Genomic DNA, 23,542 nt, shown 5'->3' on the forward strand with positions numbered 1-23,542 from the left:
CTGTCTGTGACAATGATGGAGTGAAATTCAGTGAGTTAGTTTGTTTAGTATAGTAAGTATGGTAAAGATCAGATTTTGCAAATTAAAGGGTTTGTAGAGTGTTGTCTATACTTGATTCAGTTCAAGTTTCAGAGGTCCGCATGGAGATTTGATTGAGTTATGGGTATCTGTGTTGTGGTTGGGTTTTCCGTTGTTTAGTGATGATGGAGTGACAGTATTTTGATCTGCATTGCTCTGCATTGTAATATCTTTTTATGCGGATTTGGAGTTATGTTTGAGACATTGGTGTGTGTCCTCAACTCAATTGGTTTGTGGTTTGGAGGTCCGCAAGTGATTTTTCAAGGTTGACAGTCATTTCAGTTAGTGTTCCTGAGGTTTGATATGAAGATCCTGGTGATTCTAGTAATTTGTGTTGGTACAAATGTTGCTATGGTAATTCATGATGCTTGTGGATGTCTCTAGATTGTGTGCCTTTTGTGTTGGTGGTCTGCATTAATTGTTGAGCTCGCAATTGATGTTTTTCTTCGATACATTGGTGTTCTTCATGTTCTTGGCTGATCAGATGCTTGTAACATGTTGCATATGTTCGAGGCGTAATTATTGGAGATATAATGTGTTTGAGGTGAAAGATTTAGGTCTGTGCTATGTTTTGACTAATATTTCTTGGTCCGCATGTAATATTGTATTGAGTATGGTTGTAATTTTGTAATTAGGTGGTGAGTGTTGAGTCGACCTTGATGATTTCTCCAAGGTTGATGTCAAGTATAAATAATTGTAATAATTTTGTGTTCAAGTGTGGTGTGTGGATGTGTGTGAGTGTGTATGTGTCCTAAATGTATACATCTTTTGAAGGCGGAGAAGAAGTGTGAAGAAGAAATTTGTTTGGTACTTCAATGGAACTAAACCAGGCATTAAGAGATGCTATTTCTTAGTTCATAATTTCTGGAAGTGATCCATGATTGTTTGTACAGGCAGCGAGCTTTTTCTGGCTAGTAAGCCTCTTTATTTTGAGCAGTGAGCTTGAATGCATGTGCATTCCCCATTGTAATACTTCTAACAAAGTATACCTATATTGTGGGTGTATCCCCACCATGGTTTTTCCCCTAACATGGTTTTCCATGTACAAAAATCTTGGTGTTATGTGTGTTGATGATGTGTTGATGATTTATGCTTTTACGTTTAATTATCAGATCTGAGAATAAGTTTAAGTAGTGTGAGTTTTTGTGACAACAGATTCAACCCCCCCTCTTAGTTGTCTGCCCTATTTCCATCGATTGGTATTAGAGCAGGTTCATATGAAGAAGCTTAATCACTTTAGGTGATCTGGGATGGCAACTTACAAGAAGGACACTCGAAGATTTGATGGTACCAACTACTCTCTTTGGAAGAATCACATGGAGTGTCGTTCAAGATGCATTGGTGAACCTTACTAGGATATTACTAAAAGCAAGTATACCATTCCTATGAATGGTCCTTCAACTTCGGATGAGATCAAAAGTGTTGAATACAATATTAGTGCTAAGGAAGAATTGTTGAGTGCTCTGACTGACTTCGAGGTGACAAATGTTATGGAATTGCAGACCGTTCATGAGATCTGGAAGAAGTTGGAAACCTTGTATGAAGGTGACAGTTATGTGAAGATTGCCAAGTTACAGAGCCTAAAGGGAAAATATGAGATGTTGAGGATGAGCGAAGATGAGAACATCACTTCTTACATGCAGAAGGTGAATAAATTTGTGTGCAATATCAAATGTGTTGATGGGAAGTTGGAAGAATCAGAGATTGTTGCTAAAGTGCTCAGATCTTTACTTTCTTCCTACAAGCATAAAGTTGTTGCTATTGAGGAGATCAGAACTATGAAAAAGGTAACCAGGGACATGTTGATTGGTAAGCTTTCAACCTTTGAGATGAGTGAGTTTGGTGATTCTCTTCCTAAGGTAGAATCTGCATTCAAGGCTATTGTTTTCGGAAAGGATAAGTAGAGATATGGCCCAAGAGAAAGTTCTTCAAGGGGGATGTCCAGGTATGAGAAGGAGGGGAAGGAAATTGAAGATGAAGAGTGAGATCTTGAGGATCTTGAAGCCCTTATTGCCAAGAGATTACCCAAAGGAGCCGGTAAGTATGAAGGAAAATTGTCTCTTAAATGTTTTTCTTGCAACAAGATAGGTCATTTTGCCTCAAGGTGTTCAGAAAGAGTTTCTAAGTCAAAACCTAATAGACCTAGGTTTCAAAGGAGAGGTTATTATGCTACTGATGAAGGTGTGACAAATGATGAATCTGATAAAGGAGGTACAAGTGATAATGAATGGGTGTTTATTGCTATCAAGGAAGATGATCCAATGCCTACTGACTCTGCTAGCTGCATGAATGTGGAAAGAGCTTTGGCTGCACAAGTTGAAGAGAAAGATGAATTGGTGATTGATAGTGGATGTTCTCACCATATGACAGGTGATAAGAGTAAGTTTGTGAGTTTGGAAAAGTATGAAGGTGGCATTGTGAAGTTTGGTGATGATAAAGCCGGTATAATCCGCGACAGAGGATCCATTTCTCTTGATGGTAAGCACAATATTGATGATGTCTTGTATGTATAACGTATAAAGCATAATATCTTGAGTGTTAGACAGATGGTTGATAAGGGATATGATCTTGAATTCAAGAATGACAAGTGTAGAATCTTGGGTAGTTTCAAAATTGAGATTGCATCAGGTACAAAGACTAAAGGTAATATCTTTCATTTAAATACTGCTGGTAAAAGATGTTTGATTGCTCAGGTTGATGAAAGTTGGTTGTGGCATAGAAGAACGTGTCATGTGAATTTTGATAGCATTGTTAAGATAAGTTCTACTCAGGATGTGAGAGATATTCCTAGGTTGATGAAACCCGCTAACACTATGTGCAAGGAATGCCAGTTAGGGAAACAAATCAAAGTTACTTTCAAGAGTAAGAAGCATTGTTCAACTGGATTATTGGATCTTGTGCATACTAAATTGTGTGGTCCTTCTAGAGTTAGAAGTTTGTAGGGAGACATATATTTCATGTTGCTGATTGATGATTATTCTAGGATGATGTGGGTTAATTTATTGAGGGAGAAGTCTGAGGCTCTAGACAAGTTCAAGATTTTCATTGCTATGGTTGAGACATAGACAAGTTTGAAGCTAAAGTGTCTAAGATCCGACAGAGGTGGTGAATTCACTTCTGGTGAGTTCAATGCATTTTGTGAAGAACATGGGATAAGAAGACAGTTGTCTGCTCCGAGAACCCCTCAACAAAATGGACTTGTGGAAAGGAAGAACAAAACCATTCAAGAAACTGCCAAGACAATGATGTTGGAGGGAAATGTTCTGCATGTCTATTGGAGAGAAGCTGTGAGTACTACTGTTTACACTCTTAACCAGGTGCATATGAGAGGTGATACCAGTTTGACTCCTAATGAATTATGGATTGGTCATGCTCCTACTATTAATATTTTAGAATTTTTTAAAGTAAATGTTATATCAAGAATGATGAAGATCTAGGAAATTTTGATGCTAGATGTGATGAAGGAATATTTCTTGGTTATTCTACCAAAAGCAAGACTTATCAGTGTTATAAGAGATTGAGGAAGATAGTTCAGAGTGCAAATGTCAGGGTTGATGAAAGCAATGAAAGATAATCCAGATCTTGTGGATATGATTCAGAAGATCAGAGTGACAGTATAAATAATGGGAAGCAACCTCAAACCCAGAATCAAGTCTAGATCATTCCAGAGAATCTCGTGCCTCGAGGAGAAGGAACTAGTGCAAGTGCTGAAGAAAGAACACAAGAGTTTGAAATTCAAGAAAATTCTAAGTCTGCCAAATATGTAAGGTTGAATCATTCTGAAATTTAGATCATAGGAGATAGAAATAAAGGTGTTCAAACAAGAAGAAGAATTGCTGAAGATCAAGTTGAGTATTGTTTGATTTCAAAGATTAAACCTAAGGATGGAAATGAAGCATGTAAAGATGAACATTGGGTAAATGCAATGGAAGAAGAATTGATACAGATTGAAAAGAGTAATACATGGGATCTTGTTCCTAGACCTAAGGACAAAAATGTAATTGGAACCAAATGGGTCTTCTAGAACAAATTAAATGATCAAGGTGAAGTTGTTAGAAACAAAGCAAGACTTGTTTGTAAATGATATTCACAAATGGAAGGAAATGATTTTGAAGAAAATTTTGCCCCTATGGCAAGAATTGAAGCTGTAAGATTGTTTCTTGCTTTTGTTGCTTACAAGGATTTCAAAGTCTATCAGATGGATGTCAAGTCAACATTCCTGAATGGTGAACTGGAAGAAGAGGTGTTCATTGAGCAACCAAATGGATTTCAATTATCTGATCAAGGAGATATGGTTTGTCGGTTGAAGAAAGCTTTGTATGGATTGAAGCAAACCCCAAGAGCATGGTATGCCAGATTGGATAAGTATCTGTTGAAGCTAGGATTTAACAAAGGTATTGTTCATAGTAATATGCACTTCAAGATTGATCATGATAACATTCTAATTGTTGAAGTTTTTGTTGATGATATTATCTTTGGAGGGAATGATAGTTTGTGCAAAAAGTTTGCTAATGAAATGCAAAATGAATTTGAAATGTCTATGATTGGAGAGATGAAATTATTTTTGCATTTGCAAATCACACAATTAGAAAAAGAAATCTTTATATCTCAGTCCAAGTATGTAAAAGAGTTGTTGAAGAAGTTTGGTATGGAAGTTTCAAAGCCGGTTGGTATTCCTATGGTGACCGGATGTAAGTTGACTAAAGATGATGATTCCACTAAGGCAAATCAGACTAGATACTGATCTATGATTGGTGGATTGTTGTATTTGACTCGGACTAGACTTGATATCATGAATGCAATTTTTCTTATTGCTACATTTCAAGCTGATCCTAAGGAATTTCATGTTGTAGCCATCAAAAGAATATTTAGATATTTAAAGGGAATAGTTGATTTATCCTAAAGATGATGATTTTACTTTGAGTTCTTTTATTGATGGTGATTGGGTAGGAGAGGTGGATGACAATAAGAGTACTAGTGGTGGTACATTTTTCTTGGGAAAAAGATTGGTTTCATGGTTGAGCAAAAAACAAAATTCTATTTCTCTATCTACTGTAGAGGCAGAATATATTACTGCAACAAATAATTGTATTCGGGTGGTATGGATGAAGCAGATGTTGAAGGATATCAGAGTAGTGTATGATGAGCCTATTGATATCTACTGTGACAATTCAAGTGCAATTAACATTTCTAAGAATATAGTGTTGCATTCAAATACTAAACATATATCCATCAAGTTTCACTTTTTGAGAGAAAAGGTAAATGAAAAGGAAGTCAGATTGGAGTATGTGTCTACTAAGGAACAAATTACAAACATCTTCACGAAGCCTTTGCCTAAGGATACTTTTGAGTATCTCAGAGGGAAGTTAGGGGTGATTTCCCATCCTAATCAGAATTAAGATGCATTGGTATGCATTAATCTGGTACATTTCACGGTCATATCTTGTGATCCGGATTGATGATTGGTGGTTGCTACTCAGGGGGAGTAGTCAATTTTATGGCATGATTGCAAATATGTGCCTTTTCCATTGATGTCAAAGGGGGAGAGAGTCATGTGAAGAACTGTAAAGAGATGAAAAAATGAGAAGAGTAGTGTGCAAGGTCTAGGGGGGAGCTGTTGATTTTTTCTCTTCTTTCTTTGTCATTGATTGTGTCAGGTTTTTTTCATATCATATGTTGCCATCAATGCTAAAGGGGGAGATTGTTGGAAGAATGTTGCAAATATGTTCTTGAGAGATATTTGAGAGATGTGTTGTCATTGATGTCAACATATTTCTTTGTCTATGATAGTGATGCAGTGAGTTAGTTTGTTCAGCGTAGTAAGTATGATGAAGATCAGAGTTTGCAGATTAAAGGGTTTGTAGAGGGTTGTCTGTAGTTGATTCAGTTCAAGTTTCAGAGGTTCACATGGAGATTTGATTGAGTTATGGGTATCCGTGTTATGGTTGGTTTTTCAGTTGTTTAGTGGTGACAGAGTGACAATATTTTGATCTCCATTGCTTAGCATTGTAATATCTTGTTTTGTGGATTTGGAGGTATGTTTGGGACGTTGGTGTGTATCCTCAATTCAAGTGGTTTGTGGTTTGGAGGTTCACAATTGATTTTTCAAGGTTGATAGTCATTGCAGTTAGTGTTGCTGAGGTTCAGTATGAATATGTTGGTGATTCTAGTAATTTGTGTTGGTGCGGATGTTGCTATGGCAACTCATGATGCTTGTGGATGTCTCTAGATTGTGTTCCTTTTGTGTTGGTGGTCCGCATTGATTTTTGAGCTCGTAATTGATGTTTTTCTTCAGTACATTGGTGTTCTTCATGTTCTTGGTCGACCAGATGCTTGTCAAGTGTTGTGGATGTTTGAGGCATACTTCTTGGAGATGTAACGTGTTCGAGGCAAAAAATTTGGGTCCGTGCTATGTCTTGATCGACATTGCTTGGTCCGCATGTAATATTGTATCGAGTATGGTTGTATTTTTGTAATTAGGTGGTGAGTGTTGAGCCGACTTTGATGATTTCTCCAAGGTTGATGTCATGTATAAATAATTATTAAATTTTTGTATTCGAGTGGTGTGTGGATGTGTGTGAGTGTGTATGTGTCCTGAATGTATACATCTTTTGAAGGCAGAGAAGAAGTGTGAAGAAGAAAGTTGTTTTGTGCTTCAATGGAACTGAATTGGGCATTAAGGAGATGCTATTTTTCAATTCATAATTTCTGGAAGTGATCCGTGATTGTTTGTGAAGAGGGAGAAAGATGGAAAGAGGATATAATGATCAAATACAATGAAATAAGCAATAGAAGATTAAAAACATGAAAAGACCATTATACCTTATATCTTCTCCTTCTCTTTCGAATTGAGCTTGATGATGTTGAACTTGCGCCCTTGTCTTTAACCTAATTGGATGTGCTCCTTTGTTTGATATAGTTGGCTCTCCAAGATTGGGCACAAGGTATTGGATGATGAGATGGAATGGATGGGAAATTGGCTAAGTGATAGGTGAATGAAAATTTTGCTAGAGTTTGGATACTGAGATGATTTTCTAGGCTCAAATTGGTAGCATGAACATGAATAACTTGGAGATGGCAAATGAAGGAGTGGAGTCTCCAATTTATAGGAGAAGAGGGGAGGAAATGAAGGGCTAGGATTGATCCAAGATGGAGGGTCAAGATTGCATGTGAGCCCACACATGGCCCAAGGGGAGCTGACAAGACAAGTGTGGAGTCCAAGAGATATGCCATAAAGACATTTCTTGTCTCCACACTCCTCAAGGTTCACTGTGAAGGCTTCCCAATGCACCTAGGGAAGAGAAAAGGAATAAAATATTCCTTGAGTAATGAGGATAAGGAATTAAAAATTCCTTAAAAGAATGCTCACAGGGATTAGATGAATAGAAAGGAATTAAAAATTCCTTGGGTGAAGGGATACCTAGAGGAATGTGAGATTTCTCACATTCACCTAGGAAAAGGGCATTTAAGGAAGGTGGGTGAGTGAGGGGACAAGGAGTTGACTTTGTGGCTAATCATGAGGATTAGCCACTAGCAACTCATTAGAGGATAGATTAGAAGAATGATTAGGTGGGATTAGGGCAAGTGGGATTTGTAGGAGGATTTGACTAGGAGAGAGAATGAGTGGAGGGAATTAAAAATTAGAAGAATAATGATAAGTGAGATTAAGGGTGCTTCTAGAAGAATTAATTAGGTCAATGATGGATTAGGAAAAGGTGATTTGTAGGAATCACCTGGATTAATTAATTAATTGAGATTAATTAATTAAAGGGGGGATTTAGGAAGAATTAATTCTGGGGACTTTGGAAGAATAAGAGTAAATTGATTTACTAAATAAATCAATTACTGGACTATAGTGACAATATTAATTAAATTCAATTAACATTGAGAAAGAATAGGGATTATCATAATTAATAACTTAATTATGTGAGGCAATTAAATTAATTAATTAAAAATAATTAATTTAAGTGTCTACAGTTTGTACAGGCAGTGGGCCTTCCCTGGGCAGCAAGTCTTTTTATTTTGAGCAGTGAACTCTAGGCAGTGAGCCTGAATGCATGTGCATTCCCCATTGTAATACTTCTAATAGAGTATACCTATATTGTGGGTGTATCCCCACCGTGGTTTTTCCCCTAATAGGGTTTTCCATGTACAAAAATCTTGGTGTTATGTGTGTTTATGATGTGTTGCTGATTTATGCTTTTTTATTTTTAATTATCAGATCTGAGAATAAGTTTAAGTAGTGTGAATTTTTGTGACAAATGGTTCACCCCCCCTCTCAATTGTTTGCCCTATTTCCATCACCTCCCCTTTATTAACGATAAACTTATTGACCCAAGAAGCTACACCAATCACAACCCCTCCCTTCCTTCAAAATGTGACGCAAGGGAAAATGAGGCATATCTCCAAATATTGGATAAAGAAGAAAGAAGACGAGCACAACTAAGTTTCATTTCTTACGAGAAGACAATATCAGGCTTTCATTTGTTTAAAGTATCCTTGACCTAAAATTTATGATGGGGAAGCGAGACCCCCCTAACATTCCAAGAGAAAAACTTTAAACTTTATGATTGATCAAAGTTATTAAGATCCTCCTCTTGTGGCAAGCCATCAAATTGGTTATATAGTATAAGATTTTGCTTAGATTGTTTGTACTCTTTTTCGGAAGGAGTAGGAGACTTGGATCTTTGTCTCACAGTTGAAGGTGAAGAAGCTTGCCACATGTTTGGAGAAGAGGATCTCATTCTCGCTGAAAAAGAATGAGAGACAATTTTAATATTTTTGACATTGTGATGTGGCAGGGAAATGGAATGGCTTTGTGACAAAGTCTTCCTATTTTGAGAATCAAAGGATCTTGTGGATTCTTTTCATTTTCAAATTATTCTCCAACCATTTGTCATTATAGCATTCTTATAAAGCATAGAGTTATCATTAAGAATTTTGTTTTCCCCTTTTGAATTACAATTATGTTGTTGACACAACTGTGGCATTGTTGTAGACATAATTCATCTAGGGACTATAGATTCACATGATTAACACTAGGTGAAACACTTGTTTGAGGGACACTATATTTGCTTTTCCTAATAAGAGAGTCTCTAGTTAAATGACCTTCCTGACAACAAGAGAAGCAAGCATTAGGTTTATTCAAATACACTATTAGCTAGATAAATTCAAACATTGGACCTATCAAATTAATATTTTTAGGTAATTGATTATTCAGGTCCATTCAACATACTCTTGGATGAACTCTTAGGCTAATTTTTTTTTCTGCATTGTTTTTGCACCATAAACTCTATTGAGTTGAGAGGCAGTTTCCTTTAAAAATGGTCTAAAGACTAGAGTTAAAGAGGAGTTTTAATCACATGGGGTACATATATTTGGAAGGTCCTTCAACTGTATTGTATTTGTGTTCATTATGTTAGACTACACTCATATGTTTCAATGGTATGATATAAAATTATTCTTGCAATCAAAAAATTCTACTTCTATGTTTTGAAAATTTCTCTACCCCTCTAATTTATTAATTTGCACCATTAAAAAAACCTATCAACATTTTGTTGCATGAAAAATGCATGTAATTGGTTCTAGTTATTATTATTATTATTTTTTCAATATTGCTTTTAGTAAAATAGATCTGAAACGCACAATTTTTTTAAAAAAGGGAAGAAAAAATGAAGGCCATCACAAAAGCATAAACTAATAGAATCATAAAGTGAGACCTAAACTCTGAAAGTTCAATTCTTTACAAGGAAATTAAAAAAAAGAAAAAATTCATGTACCCGCCATAACATCAATCAGTATTTATTAATTAATAACAGTAATTCAGAGTTTAAATTTCAATCAATTAATAAATAGGGTCAAATGAGCCTCCATAGACGTTGCGGATTGTCTAAAGGTAAACTGACAGGATAATGTTTTATGCTGATTTGGTAAATGTAGCTAAACAAACAGCCAGATTGTGTCATAAGTCCGTATGATGAAACTAGAAGTTTCTGGCAAACTTCTTGGAGTAAATTGCAGGCATAGTGGGCAAGACAATATAAACAGGACAGTTTGTCAGATGTCGAATTGTCTTAATTTTTCATGTAAGAACAGTTGAAAATGAAGCTCGTCGATGTATCTGCTTTAATCCTTTCAGTGGCTCTACCTATTGGAGTGGGATTCATTGGAACTCTAACAGGGGACGGAGGAAACAGTGGTATTGTATCTTTATCAGTTCTCGTATTGTCCAACTCAACAGAAAATAACGTGGGTTTGGATTAATCTTATACTGTTGGGGATTAATTCGATATGGGTTTGTTTAATATTTTATATTCAAGAAATGGGTTCCAGTGGTTTTTGTTGTATTCATGTGGGTTTGCTCCAATGGCTATTGGTTTGTGCAGAATGGTACAAACAGCTCAAGAAACCACCATGGACTCCGCCAGTAAGCAATCTGAATATGCTTTGCACTATTCGCAAACGCTCATATGAAATCACGATTTGTAGTGAGCAGCTTGGATGTTGTGATTTAAAACCTATAACAGGGCTCGTCATAAGTTTTCGAATCGAAATAGCTTAATAGTTAAACATAATGTCTCTGAGATTTGAAACTATTGGCATCTTGAATTTGATACTTAGCAATGACAGGAGTAGAATGGACTTAATGCACAAGGAATTAGCTCAAATGACAACCCTTTCAACTGTTACATTATACTTCTACTGTGGCATTTCTTGCAGAACTGGGCTTTTCCTGTTGTGTGGACAATATTATATGCTATGATGGGCGTAGCCGCTTGGAGGGTCTGGATTCATGGAGGTCAGTTCTAGATTTAATTTTTTATATTTATATACTTTTAGGCTTGAAAAGTGATGTGTGATCCTCTATTTAAATTGCGAGCTGATATTATGTTGTATGCTTCAATTAGAAACGTCAAATCTAAGAGCAAGGCATATAATGTAGTTGTGGAAAAAACACTAACATGAGTCATAAATTATGGAGCTTATCAATCAAACGGTCCTTGTCAAAGAGAAGCCACGTGCCAGACTGGAAATGAAGTGTCACATCTCAAAAATTTGAAATGCAGGCAGTTACACAGAAAACAATAGAATGATAGAGGATTAGGCACTGAACCTCGAATCCTAGTCGTGATTTTTGTTTATTTTATGGTCAAGGGTGCAATGTCACTAAAAATGTAGTTGAGGTTCATGTTTGAGCTGTGTATCATTTCCATATGATAATGCTTATGTAGTTTATGCATTTGGATCATAATTGCGGTGGATCCTATTTCACTACTTCTTTGTCATGTCGATGTTATTTACAAGGCGTTCATCTAGACGATCTTCTGTGCTTAGTGTCATTTTTGTTCTCTCTATATTAAATAATGCAAATTTGCTGACATCATATTAGACCGCCAGATTGCAAGTCTGTTAAATTAGCTGTCACTGGTCCTGCAGTTTAACAAAATTCTATACAGTTTTTTTCAATTTTAAAATTAAACTAAGATATTCAAAAAGCAGAAGGAATTGTTCAGCAATCACTGATGGCAGGAGGTCTATGGTGAAGAATAAAAAAACACACAAACATCCTTTAACATGATTTATGGAGGGATTCAACAGATACAACAACAAGAGCTAAAATGCATTGTCAAGATTAAGATCGACAGTGATCCATGTTGCAAAGAAATGTTTCAAGTGTGGCGTATACATTAACAAAATATTGAAATTTGAAAAATACATTAGCAAGGAAAACAAGCTTACATGGTGAAACCTTGGCTCTTCCGAAGGTTTAGTGTCCACATTTCCTATGGGTCAAAAACCTGGAAAGATGGGGTACAAAATTAAAGTGCGATCATTGTAAGAAGTGGAACACCTGTGCTAATACTGAAAAAAATAACATAGTTCTCACTTCTCAGCGTGCCGTTTGGCTTACAGGTCTTGAATTAAATTATTGATCAGCAGAGTCACGACAATGTGCTTGGAACCCATGGAAGTATAATTCCAACCTGTCATTTTCACTTCTATTGTTAAATTGCCATTGGTCTAATTTAGATGCCTTGGTGTCAGAATGTCAGAAACTAGCTTGCAATGTTATATCATTCAACAAAAACTGTATATTCTTAAATAACAGGGGACTAATAGAGTTGCCATTTTCACGGAGCTCGAGAGATATATGAGATCAGCTTAGGGTGCACCACGTTCCGCACCATAGAAGAGGAACTTGTATGACATCTGATCAATAAAAGTCATCAAGGTAGTATATAGGATGAAGGACTCCAAGAGATGGTAGGTTGTGGATGCGATTTCAGATGATAATTGTAAGCTAGAATATAAAAAATAAGTGAAATAGCAAAGTAAGCAAGCAAACACAAAATTAACAACAGAAAGAGCACCAAAACATGAGAACCAACTTACAAACATTTAAGCTTTCTTACCAAATTAGGTATAAAGATTACCTTTCCTTTGCAAGGAATCTGTTGAGATTACAGCATCCAAAGGTTTCTTCCGAGTTCGCATAGATACTTTTGATGAAGAACAACTTCTTCTTATTGGTCCATTGGATATAATGAAACAACTTGCACAATAGAAGAATATAATAGGAAATATGCAGCAAATATTTTATGATAATATGCCACTTTGATGGGCAACCTCCTAATCCTCTAGAGGGGGATACTTCCAATAGTTTTCAGTAAGAACACAATACTCAACATGATGATAATAACTAGCCACTAACTCCTATATGGACCTACTTATGCCTTGGTTGCTACCCAGACTTAGATACTTAACTATAACCCCTAGGACGACCTAAATATTTATATATGATTATGTAACTTATTTAAGAATTAAGGGAGCCACAAGTAGACTACTCATAACCTAATGCATACTATAGGTTCAGGCGTAGCGTTCTCCCCCTTTTTACTAAAGCATTGTCCTTGATGCTAATTAATAATCTTCATCTTTTTTTATTTATTGTTTTTGCTTCTTCTATTGCTTCTTGATATTTTTCTTTTGTTGCTTGTTCTTTTTCTTCTACTTCTTTTTTGTGTTCTTTTTCTTCTTTTATTAATTGTTGTGAAGATCTCACTTTCCAAATAAAAAATCTAAGAATTATCATTGATTTGTAGTTTTGGGGGCAAATTTGTTGAAAAACCTAATTTTGCAATAAATCACACAATAAATTCAGTCAATCTGAAATTTTTATTGTAGCTTAATAGGACTTGGGTAGAACTTCTTAGAAAAAATCTCCAAGAAGTTCGTTAATTTGTAGCCTTGAGAGATAATTTAGTGAGAACCCTAATTATTCAATAACTTCCTTACAGGTGCTCAAAATTTCTTCAATCACTGCTGTAGGTGTATAAATTATCCCTTTGTCAACCATAAAAAAATCTGAAAAATATTTTTTGAATTGCAGCCTTGAGAGTGAAATTGGTAGGAACCCTAATGTAACCCTAATTCTTCAATAAATCTTTGGATTCTGCTCCAATTTCCTTCAAATTTATACTCTAGTAGATTGAATATTACCTTGAAAAACCCTTCAAAAATCAAGACAAAAGTCCCCAAAGTCAAAGAGATATTTACTTCCCAAAATGACTTCCAATTTTTTTTTTTTTGCCTTGCATTCACAGTGTCAAGATCATTCTCTGATACCACTTGTAATGAAATTGAACAACACACAATATACTGGGGGGTGGGGTGGGGTGGGGTGGGGTGGAGGGGTGAATCAGCATATGCCAATTTCAAACTCATTCAACACTAATTATCATTAATAACTTCTCCAAGTGTCACAACCAAACTCACATTCAAAACATTACAATAATTACAGGATCTTACTTTATCGTTAGAGAAGCTAAGCAAGTAGTAAACACATTCACACATCAACACATAAGAACACTGGATGTAGGTGGAAACCTAGGAGGGAAAACCACAACGAGAATAGCTACTTGGTTGTACTGCCCAAATCCAGCCTCACAAAATAATAGATCACTTACAATACGAAGTAGGCACCAACCTACTAGAGGTACCAATCCCTCAAATCATTTGTAGGCACTGACCTATAGGAGACACCAATCCCCTACACCAAGATCTGAGCACCAACTCAGCATGTGAGACCATAGTTGAAAAACTCGGACTCGGCAAACCAAAAATTTGGACTCGGACTCGGACTCGTGAAAGACTCGGCAAAAAAAAAAAACCGTAGTTTTACAAAAAAACATAAAGAAATTAATGCATTTAGAGAACATAAGAGCCATAATTGAAACATTACACATGTCACATACTCATAGTTTCAAACTTTCAACTCTAAAATGTATAATACCAAGATTTCTTCAATGCTAATTATGCTTTTATATGGAGCCTAATCAGACTCAGAGGTTAAATTTTCCCTACTTCCATCAGTGCAATTTCCCCCTATATTTTTCGACGGGGGTTTGGGGGCAGCGCCCCCAAGTTGGGGTCAAGGGGCATCGCCCCTTGCGAGTCCAAAAATACTTTTATTATTTTATAAAGGCGTCGGGTGTTATTTTTCTTTTATTTTTCACTCCCTCAGTTATGCCAAATGAAGGCAATTTAAAAAAAAAAGCAACTCAATTTTAAAGCTTGCATGACTTTTTTTCTGGGTTGCGCGAGTCCATGCAAAAGACTCGCGCGAGTCCTTGCAAAAGATTCGCGAGTCTTCAGATGGACTCGCCAGGACTCGCCTCGCGAGTCCTTGGCGAGTCAACTTGTGGCTCCCATGGACTCGTGAGTCCGTGGCGAGTCCACGAGTTTTAAAACTTCGCGAGTCCTGGCGAGTCAACTTGTGGCTCCCATGGACTCGTGAGTCCGTGGCGAGTCCACGAGTTTTAAAACTATGTGTGAGACACCAATCGCACCAAGTATACAAAAGATATGAATTGTGGACCTTCAAACTGAATACACAACTTGCTTTTGATCTGATCAGCTTCAAAACACTCCCAAACAGTACATATGATCTTTTGATGAAACTGCACAATGATTGGGATGCTACTCACATTGCATCACACACATACTTGCATATCAATTACAACACATATTGGATAATTACTTTGACACACACACTAGGAATGAACCTACATCAACTATATATATGTTTTACAATTACAAATACAATTACATTCATATGTCAGCCTAAGAAGAGATTAGTGCATCTGCAAGTAGGGCACAAGCATTTCCTTCACTAAACGTGTAATAGGCTAGGTCCAAAAACCCACACATTACTCTAGAAGTAAGAACATGCTATGCGTTACCCAATGTAGACTTATTTGGTCCATCGGTCATCCATATGCTATCTTTGGCGAGCACACATTACAATCCTTTGGCACATCAAGCTGGAACATCAACTTAGTTTGTCATCATAGCATAGTGATCAACTTTGTCACTTCTAATTTTCTATCTGCTGAAGCTGAACTCTTGAAATTATGGAATTTGATACATTATGAGCAACTTTACTTAGGCTCCAAACCGTAGGCCATAACACTCAACTGCAACAGCGGAGCATAACAAATTATAAGTGTAAACACACCGTTGGAGGAACAAATCTCAAAACATTCCACAAACCCTTTCCGGATCACCTAAAACAACAATCATAGATGCAAGATGATATAACAAACATTCTGCAATAGACGTTACCAACATAGCTTGTCATAGTCCTTTTGGATTCTTCTAGGGCTCAAATGCATAGATAAGACATGGGGGTAATTGCAATCTTCCAGATACCTTGACATCAATGACATAACTGGCCAGCACCTTTGACATCAATGACAATCTTTGTCCAACAATCTCCCCCTTTGTCATTGATGGCAAACAAACAAACAAAATGCTCCCCATAAGAATAGCAATAATTGCAATCTTCCAGATACCTTGACATCAATGACATAACTGACTAGCACCCTTGACATCAATGACAACCTTTGTCCAACAATCGCCCCCTTTGTCATTGATGGCAAACCAACAAACAAAATGCTCCCCATAAGAATAGCATTTCTTGAACAAGTTTTGTCATCCAAGCATTTTGGCTCTCTCTCCCCCTTTGACATCAATGGCAAAGGGCCACTTTGATTATTCCTCTGAGACTTTCTCTTCCACTGTCTGAGATACTCTATACACTGAACTGAGCTGTTCTTCATCACAAGACCACTAGGCCTTCTTGTAGTAGGGAGTCAACACTCCCCTAGAACCTACACTTCCTCCAAAACATCAAATAGGATCTCTCTCTCTCTCTCTCTCTCTCTCTCTCTCTCTCTCTCTCTCTCATCTTTTGCCTGAAGAACTCAAATGTATTGTCATATTCTTCCTTTTTATACCAAGGCCAACTTTCATCTCTTTTACCCAACAAATATTCAATTTCCTTGATCTCATTAAGTGATGAATACTAAGAGGGGGGGATGAATTAGTATGCCAAAAAATACTGTAAACAAACTTTTAAACAGTTTAGTAGATAACTGGTACAGCAGATTCACTAATAAACCGGTTAAGATAAATGCAAACCAAATAGCAAACAAAGCATTCACCCACAAGAGCACAATCACCATAACACAAGATATTTGACGTGGAAACCCAAATGGGAAAAACCACGGTGAGTAGAAACTCACAAGTAACTATCTGCATAATAGAAACCAGACCGGTTAAGGTCATACAATGCTCTTCACCAGAATAGATTCTATTAGGAATCTAGGTCTCTGTTAGGAGATAAGTCCTGTTAAAGACTACCTTGTTAAAGGATTTCAGATCCATAGTTGTGAACCACCTTGTTAGAGGATTTACAAAGGCTTTGTTGGGCCTACCCAGTTAAGGGTTTCAGACTTGTCGAAGATATTAGTAATCAACAAGTGAATGATCTAGATAATAGCACAGTATGCTTAGTTAGATCCTTGACAGCTCATTGTTAATGCTTTTCAGCATTACTTCAGTCTTCAATATCTCCACACTCTGTCTCTTCACACAGACCTAATCTTCTCTACTATGATCGCATATAACCTTTACTATTCTGTCTTTCATACTCTCTCTCATACATACAAACCCTAGACATGATGTCATTATAAAGGAAACTGATTTCATGTCGGTCCAATAGGATTAGACTACAAGTTCCTAGGTTCAGTGCATCTAGACACATTTGATAACGCGGCACAAAATCACCGCCAAAGTGTCGGTGGATGATAACTCATCACACATTACAGAAATACCGATTGGTAACTCATCACAGAGTAATACCGGTTAATACAATATACCGATTACCGGTTGTCAAAAATGAAGACTGGTAGATCATAGTGTTTCGATCAAAAGTTAACTACCGCTTGGTTCCTTCGTACCGCTTGTGATCCTCAAACCGCTTGAGGTCTCCATACCGCTTGAGCTCTTCAGTCAATCTGTGACCGGTAAACATCTTCAGCAAAATACCGATAGTCTAAAGACTATACATTCAATAATACACAATACTGGTTGGAACAATTACCGGTTGAGCATAACTCATACATCAAGAAAGTGTGTGTCCATTATCAAGAAAGTGTGTGTCCATCAATGACAATCAAAACATCATCAAAATGCCAACATTAAGATCTTCACCTTCTATGCTATAGCCATCCACTACAGGTTTGCTGGAAATTTCTTCTATGACTTCATTACCTTCATTACTAATTGCATCATTGTAGCCTTTGTCTCCGTATCTATCACATATTTCAATTTGGGTATGAAATGTAGCATGAGGAGTTATAGCTCATCCAGAGTTTTGTTCTTCCTGCCTTCTTCTCCACACCTTCTTAGACTTATTTCTCTGATCAACAGAGTCATTTTCCCTTTTATCTGGTTTAGATTCTTTTACCAAATTTGATGCAGCCATAACCGGTAAAAGCCCTCAAAAGAGTCAACCGACTTATGCAGCAAGAGAGACACAACGAAAGCAGCAAGAAAACACAACAAATTCACATAAACAGATCATATTAAAGCCTTAGAACTTCTAGTAATCATCTGGCAATCATCATATTATCATCAAAGAACATCCTGTAATTAACCGGTTACATGCAGGCTTCAAGCTAGATACAATCCAACCAGGACTCTAAGAATCAACCAGATCACTATATGCGAATATCAATCCTTATTCTCCGTTCTACTTCCTTTGCCCCTACAAATGAATACATGATAACATATTTATACCCACCGGAACACTTTCGGGTCGACCTCATAAGATTACATTCACCAATGCTGGAAAATGAAACGTGCAATTAGGTCGGCCCTAAGAATTAAGAAATCTTTTCGAAAAATAACAACCAAGTGACGTGGTTCAGAAGGAAGGTCGACCACACGCCAAAGAACATCGGACAAGACCCAAGATGGATCCACACACCAAGAATCGCGCCAGTAATGAAGGAAAACCAACCGGTAAGCATAAGAACTGTCCCGGAACCCAGAAACAGTCAATCAAAAGCGATAATTGATCAGAAAAGAATCCAAATGAACTGAAAATTTGGAATCAAGCACATGAAACCATTTGGAAACCGAAAATAAGATCTGTCACGAAGAACAAGCAACTACCGGTACATACCAGTAAGAATACATAAAACTACACAAAGAACTAAACAAGAACAAAACTGAAAGGAAATATTTTTTGGTTGATGCAAGATTGCTCATCGACCGGGGATGCTCCTGCATCAAAATTGCTTTTGCAATGTCTTGCAATGTGTCCAAAGTTGTTGCACTTATAACAATCAATATTGAAATCAACCAAAGGAGTAAATGCATTTCTGCTCACAAAATTATTTTCATTGTAGGAAACCTTCTATTGTACACTGCCTCATGTCCATAATGATTGTAAGTAAAACAATAATAAAAAAAGAATGAACCTAGTATTGTATACTTGTCTTCTGAACCTTCTCTTTTGTTTCTAAACATGAATGAACCCTTCATTTCTTTCTTGCTATCTTCAGTCGCCTTGGATTGATCAAATCTTGAACTTCCGAAACCATGCTCATCCGGATCTTCTGCATTTCTCTTCATGGGGATCTCAATAACCTTACTGATCAGATTTTTATTGAATCCAATACTATTCTTGACGTTTAGTGCCCTTTGACTGCATATAATCACCTCTAAAATTTCGGTACTCTTTCCAAACTTTACATTTTGACTCAACTGACTGTTTGCTTTCTCTAAGTCCTTTCTTAGGGATACCACTTTTGCCTCTAGTTTATCATAGTCCTTCTCCTTGGTCCTTAAGCTTCTGAATCTCTGATAATGACATAAATTTGCCTTTTTGCTACTTCCACTTGTAATTTCAACTCTATGATCTGCAACTCTGATCTTTCTTTGATTTTGAAATCTTCTGAAATTTGTAGTCCTTGTTTTACTATCCTTTTCTCTAGACTCTTGATCTCACTATAGGCATAGTGAAGTTCTTCACAATCCACCTCAACATCTTCTTCATTTCCGGAGTACATACTTGGTGCATCTTTGCTTAGAGTTTCCATTGCCATGAGTAGAGCTTTTTTATTTTCACTTTTGGAATTGTCCTCATCATACTCCTCAGATGACTAACCTTCTTCCATAGCATACAACCCATTCTTCTTCTTGTTGACATTCTTCTGTTTGCATTTTGCTGCAATGTGACCAATCTTACCATAGTTGAAACATTTGAATAGGAACTTACCTTTATACTTGTAGACACCAAAAATTGTCCAATGTTTGCAAGACATTTTACTAATTTTCGTCTAAACTAAAATTAATTTAATTATCTAATCCTTCTTCTATAGTTGAATTAATTATTTAATTAATTCAATTATCATTCCCTTCACTTTTCCACATTTATTAAATGATTTTGAATTATTTAATATAACTACTAATTACCATTTGTTTCTAGATAACTAAATAAATTTAATTATTTAATTATTTTCATATGCATTAATTAAATAATTCTTGAAATTATTTAATTAAAAATCTCTCCTCAAATTCAAGAATGGAAACAAATATCTTTATTTGTTTTTCGAAATTAATCACTTTGGCAACTTATCTTCTTTTCCTAATTTTAAAATGGAAAATAAGATTTGCACATCTAAAAATCGGAAACTTTCCATTGTCTTCTCCAATCTCTCTTATCTTTGTAATGTCCCTACTATTTAGAGATCATTAACCTGCAGAACAGATTGTTAGAACATAACAAACATATAAATAAATATATATATATATATATATATATATATATATATGAGTAATTTAAATTGCAATCTAACTTCAATGCTCAATTAACATAATCATAATTTTCATCTAAAAAAGGATACAATGCCATACGTAAGTATGTCCTTAGGTGGTCGTGAGGCTCACCTTCTTGGAACCCCTTGGTCCCAAGCCCTCCAGGAAATCGAAGATGAATTCGAATCCTGTCTTGGGTGTAACCTCTTACACCCAAGCCATCCAAGGAAGACCCTTGTCTATTCCTTGCCTTGGGTGATGCCTTCATCACCCAAGTCCTCAGAGGGGATCGACCCGACCTTTGAGTCCTGTCTTGGGTATAACCTCTTACACCCAAGCCAGCCAAGGAAGACCCTTGCCATTCCTTGTCTTGAGTGATGCCTCCATCATCCAAGTCCTCAAGGGAATTGACCAGATCCTTCTCTTCTTGGTTGAGTTTTAGTCAACCAACCCATACATTTGCATAACATTTTCAGTTTATAAACTATCCCTTCTGTTAACATGAATTCTCAATGTATTCTTTAATTAACATATATATCAATATGATTTTCCATCTTTTACATATGCATTACATTTCTTAAGATACCTTGTATTCATAATCCTTCTTAATATGCAAACTTATGTATACAACATTTAACAAGATTATATCTTTTTCCTATTTTTAACGACTAGTGAATATTATACATTAAGATGTGTATAAATATTCACTAGACTACCATTAACATCACCTATCAATGAACCTTACCCATTACCCATTACTCATTAACTAATATTTATTAATATTAATGAACTTTTATTATTAACACCACCTATTAATATTAATAATAATGATCTTCCATATACTATACCTATTATTTAATATAGGGAGGAATTCTGTTCCTTACCTCGCAGTCTGCTCACCTTTACCCTCTCCCTGCAGTCCGCTCCTCCTCCTTTTTCCTTTAGCCTTGACCGCTGCCTCCTTTATAACCCGTGAGGGGTTGTGCCCCCCCACGGGCCCCTTCCGCATGAAGGGGTGAGGAGGTAATCGCAGCCTAGGCTGCGGTTACCTACGTACCACTTCATGCGGAGGTAACCCAGCCCTCTTTGGGATTACCTTTATGTTTTGTATTTATATCTTGTTTCCCTTTTTTTAAGATATTAAATATTAAACATTAATTACATTTCATTTTAAATAAAATACAATATATTATTTCTTTTTAATATATTAAATATTAATTACCTTTCATTTTAAATATATAAAATACTATATATTATTTCCTTTTAAATATAATAAATATTACATAACATTTCTTTTAAATATATTCAATATTACATCAAAATATATTTAAATATCTTTCTATTTAAATATATATTAATTATTTAAATAACATTTCCTTTACTAAGACAAATTAAATATATTTCCTTTATTTTAGATTATTATTTTAATTTATTCATTTACAATATCCTTATCCACGCAAGTGATTTTACATCTTGTGATACCGTAGGGGTTATCATAGCCCCTCCGTCTCAATTTTGCTTGTCCTCAAGCATCTTTAGATCTTCCTCCCTTTCCCAAGTGGCATCCTCATCTGGGAGATTCCTCCATTTTATCAGGTGTTCGGTAATGGTCTGGTTCTTGAGTTCTCTTTTCCGTGTATCTAGAATGATCTCTGGGTACAATGTGAGTTTCCCTTCATCATCTAGAGGGGGTAGTTCGCTGCAAGGAACCAAGTGTTGTCCGAGAACCTTTTTAAGTCGGGAAACATGGAACACATTATGTATTTTACTGCTCTTGGGAAGCTCAATCTCATAAGCTACTTCTCCGATCCTCCGAATTACCTTGTAGGGTCCATAAAATCGGGGTTTCAATTTTTCAGTCCCATTCTTTTTGAGGGATGATTGCTTATAGGGTTGCAATCATAGAAACACCAGACCTCTGACCTCAAATGACCGTTCTATACGCTTCTTGTCGGCATAGATCTTTTGTTGGTTTTGAGCTTGGTGTAAATTCTCCTTCAAGGTCTTCATGATGTCCCTACTCTGCTGCAAAAAGTCTTGTGCTTTTGGTACTTTGCTCTCTTGGGTTATTAGTTCCCCAAAGCCTGTGGCTTCATAGCCGTACAAGGCTTGGAAAGGACTCATCCTTATTGACATGTGGTGTGTCGTGTTGTAGCAATGTTCCCCTAAGTGTAGCCACTTAACCCAAGCAGTCTGTTGCCCTGTAACATAATTCCTTAGGTAGCCCTCTATCCTCTTGTTTACTATTTCAGTTTGTTCATCGGTTTGAGGATGGTAACTGGTACTAGGGGTCAAGTTTGTTCCTGCCATTCTGAAGAGTTCCTGCCAAATTTGGCTAAAAAACTTGCTATCTCTGTCACTGACAATATTTAGAGGGAGTCCGTGGAGTCTGAAAATTTCCTTGAAGAATAGATCTGCTATTTGGTAGGCTTTGTATTCCGTGGAGACTGCAAGAAAATGGGCATACTTCGTGAGTCTGTCTACCACTACAAAAATGCTATCCTTCCCTTGTGTCCTTGGCAACCCAGTTATGAAATCCATAGAAATACTCTCCCACTTTTGATTAGGAATAGGTAGTGGCTGAAGTAACCCAGCGGGGTGGGTGAGTTCAGTTTTATTGCGCTGACATGTTAGGCATTCTTGTACATATTTTTGGATATCTCTTTTTTGGTCTTTCCATGCATATCGTTCCCTAACATGTTTATAAGTTTTGTAGTACCTCGGGTGTCCTGCTAAGGGGTTATCATGAAATTCTTTGAGAATTTTGCCTTTGAATCTGGTCTGAGGACTCAAGTATATCCTTCCTTTATACAAGATGAGATCTCCTTTAACTTTAAAATCTTCGTTTGGAAGATTTCCCGCCAAGATTTCCTTTGTTTGTGGATCTTGGTTATATTCATTAAGGATTTCTTCCTTCCAGTCTTTTGAGATACTGGTGATGATGTTAAGATGAACCCGTCGGGATAGTGCATTTGCTGCCCCGTTATTCACCCCTTTCACATATTCTATATCAAAGTCGTAGGCTTGTATTTTGCTCACCCATTTTTGTTGCGTATCATTAAGGTCCTTTTGGCTCAGGAAGAAGCGTAGACTGTTATGATCAGTTTTCACACCAAACCTCCCACAAACAAGGTATTGGCGAAACTTGGCCAAGGCGTGCATTATGGCTAGCATTTCTTTGTCATAGATAGAATAGAGTCTTTCTGCTACGGTAAGTTTACGACTCTCAAAAGCTATGGGGTGTTTCTTTTGCATGACTACGGCCCCAATTCCCTCCCCTGATGCATCACATTGT

At 36.5% G+C, this 23,542-nt stretch overlaps 1 protein-coding gene across 2 annotated transcripts in view; it reads left to right on the plus strand.

Annotated features, from left to right (window-relative positions):
* Nucleotides 1-9,959: 9,959 nt before the first annotated feature.
* LOC131047140 (uncharacterized) overlaps nucleotides 9,960-23,542 on the plus strand; it is a 64,180-nt gene continuing 50,597 nt past the window's right edge. Inside the window, exons 1-3 of one of the 2 annotated variants that reach the window (XM_057980991.2) lie at nucleotides 9,960-10,276; nucleotides 10,464-10,504; nucleotides 10,798-10,876. In XM_057980991.2, the coding sequence (XP_057836974.1) occupies nucleotides 10,180-10,276; nucleotides 10,464-10,504; nucleotides 10,798-10,876 (217 nt within the window). In that variant the 5' untranslated portion in view covers nucleotides 9,960-10,179. The remainder of the gene's footprint in view (nucleotides 10,277-10,463; nucleotides 10,505-10,797; nucleotides 10,877-23,542) is intronic. The other variant, XM_057980990.1, reaches the window with a different exon arrangement.

This window comes from Cryptomeria japonica, chromosome 3 (assembly GCF_030272615.1).
Source record: "Cryptomeria japonica chromosome 3, Sugi_1.0, whole genome shotgun sequence".
NCBI classification, from domain to species: Eukaryota; Viridiplantae; Streptophyta; class Pinopsida; order Cupressales; family Cupressaceae; genus Cryptomeria; species Cryptomeria japonica.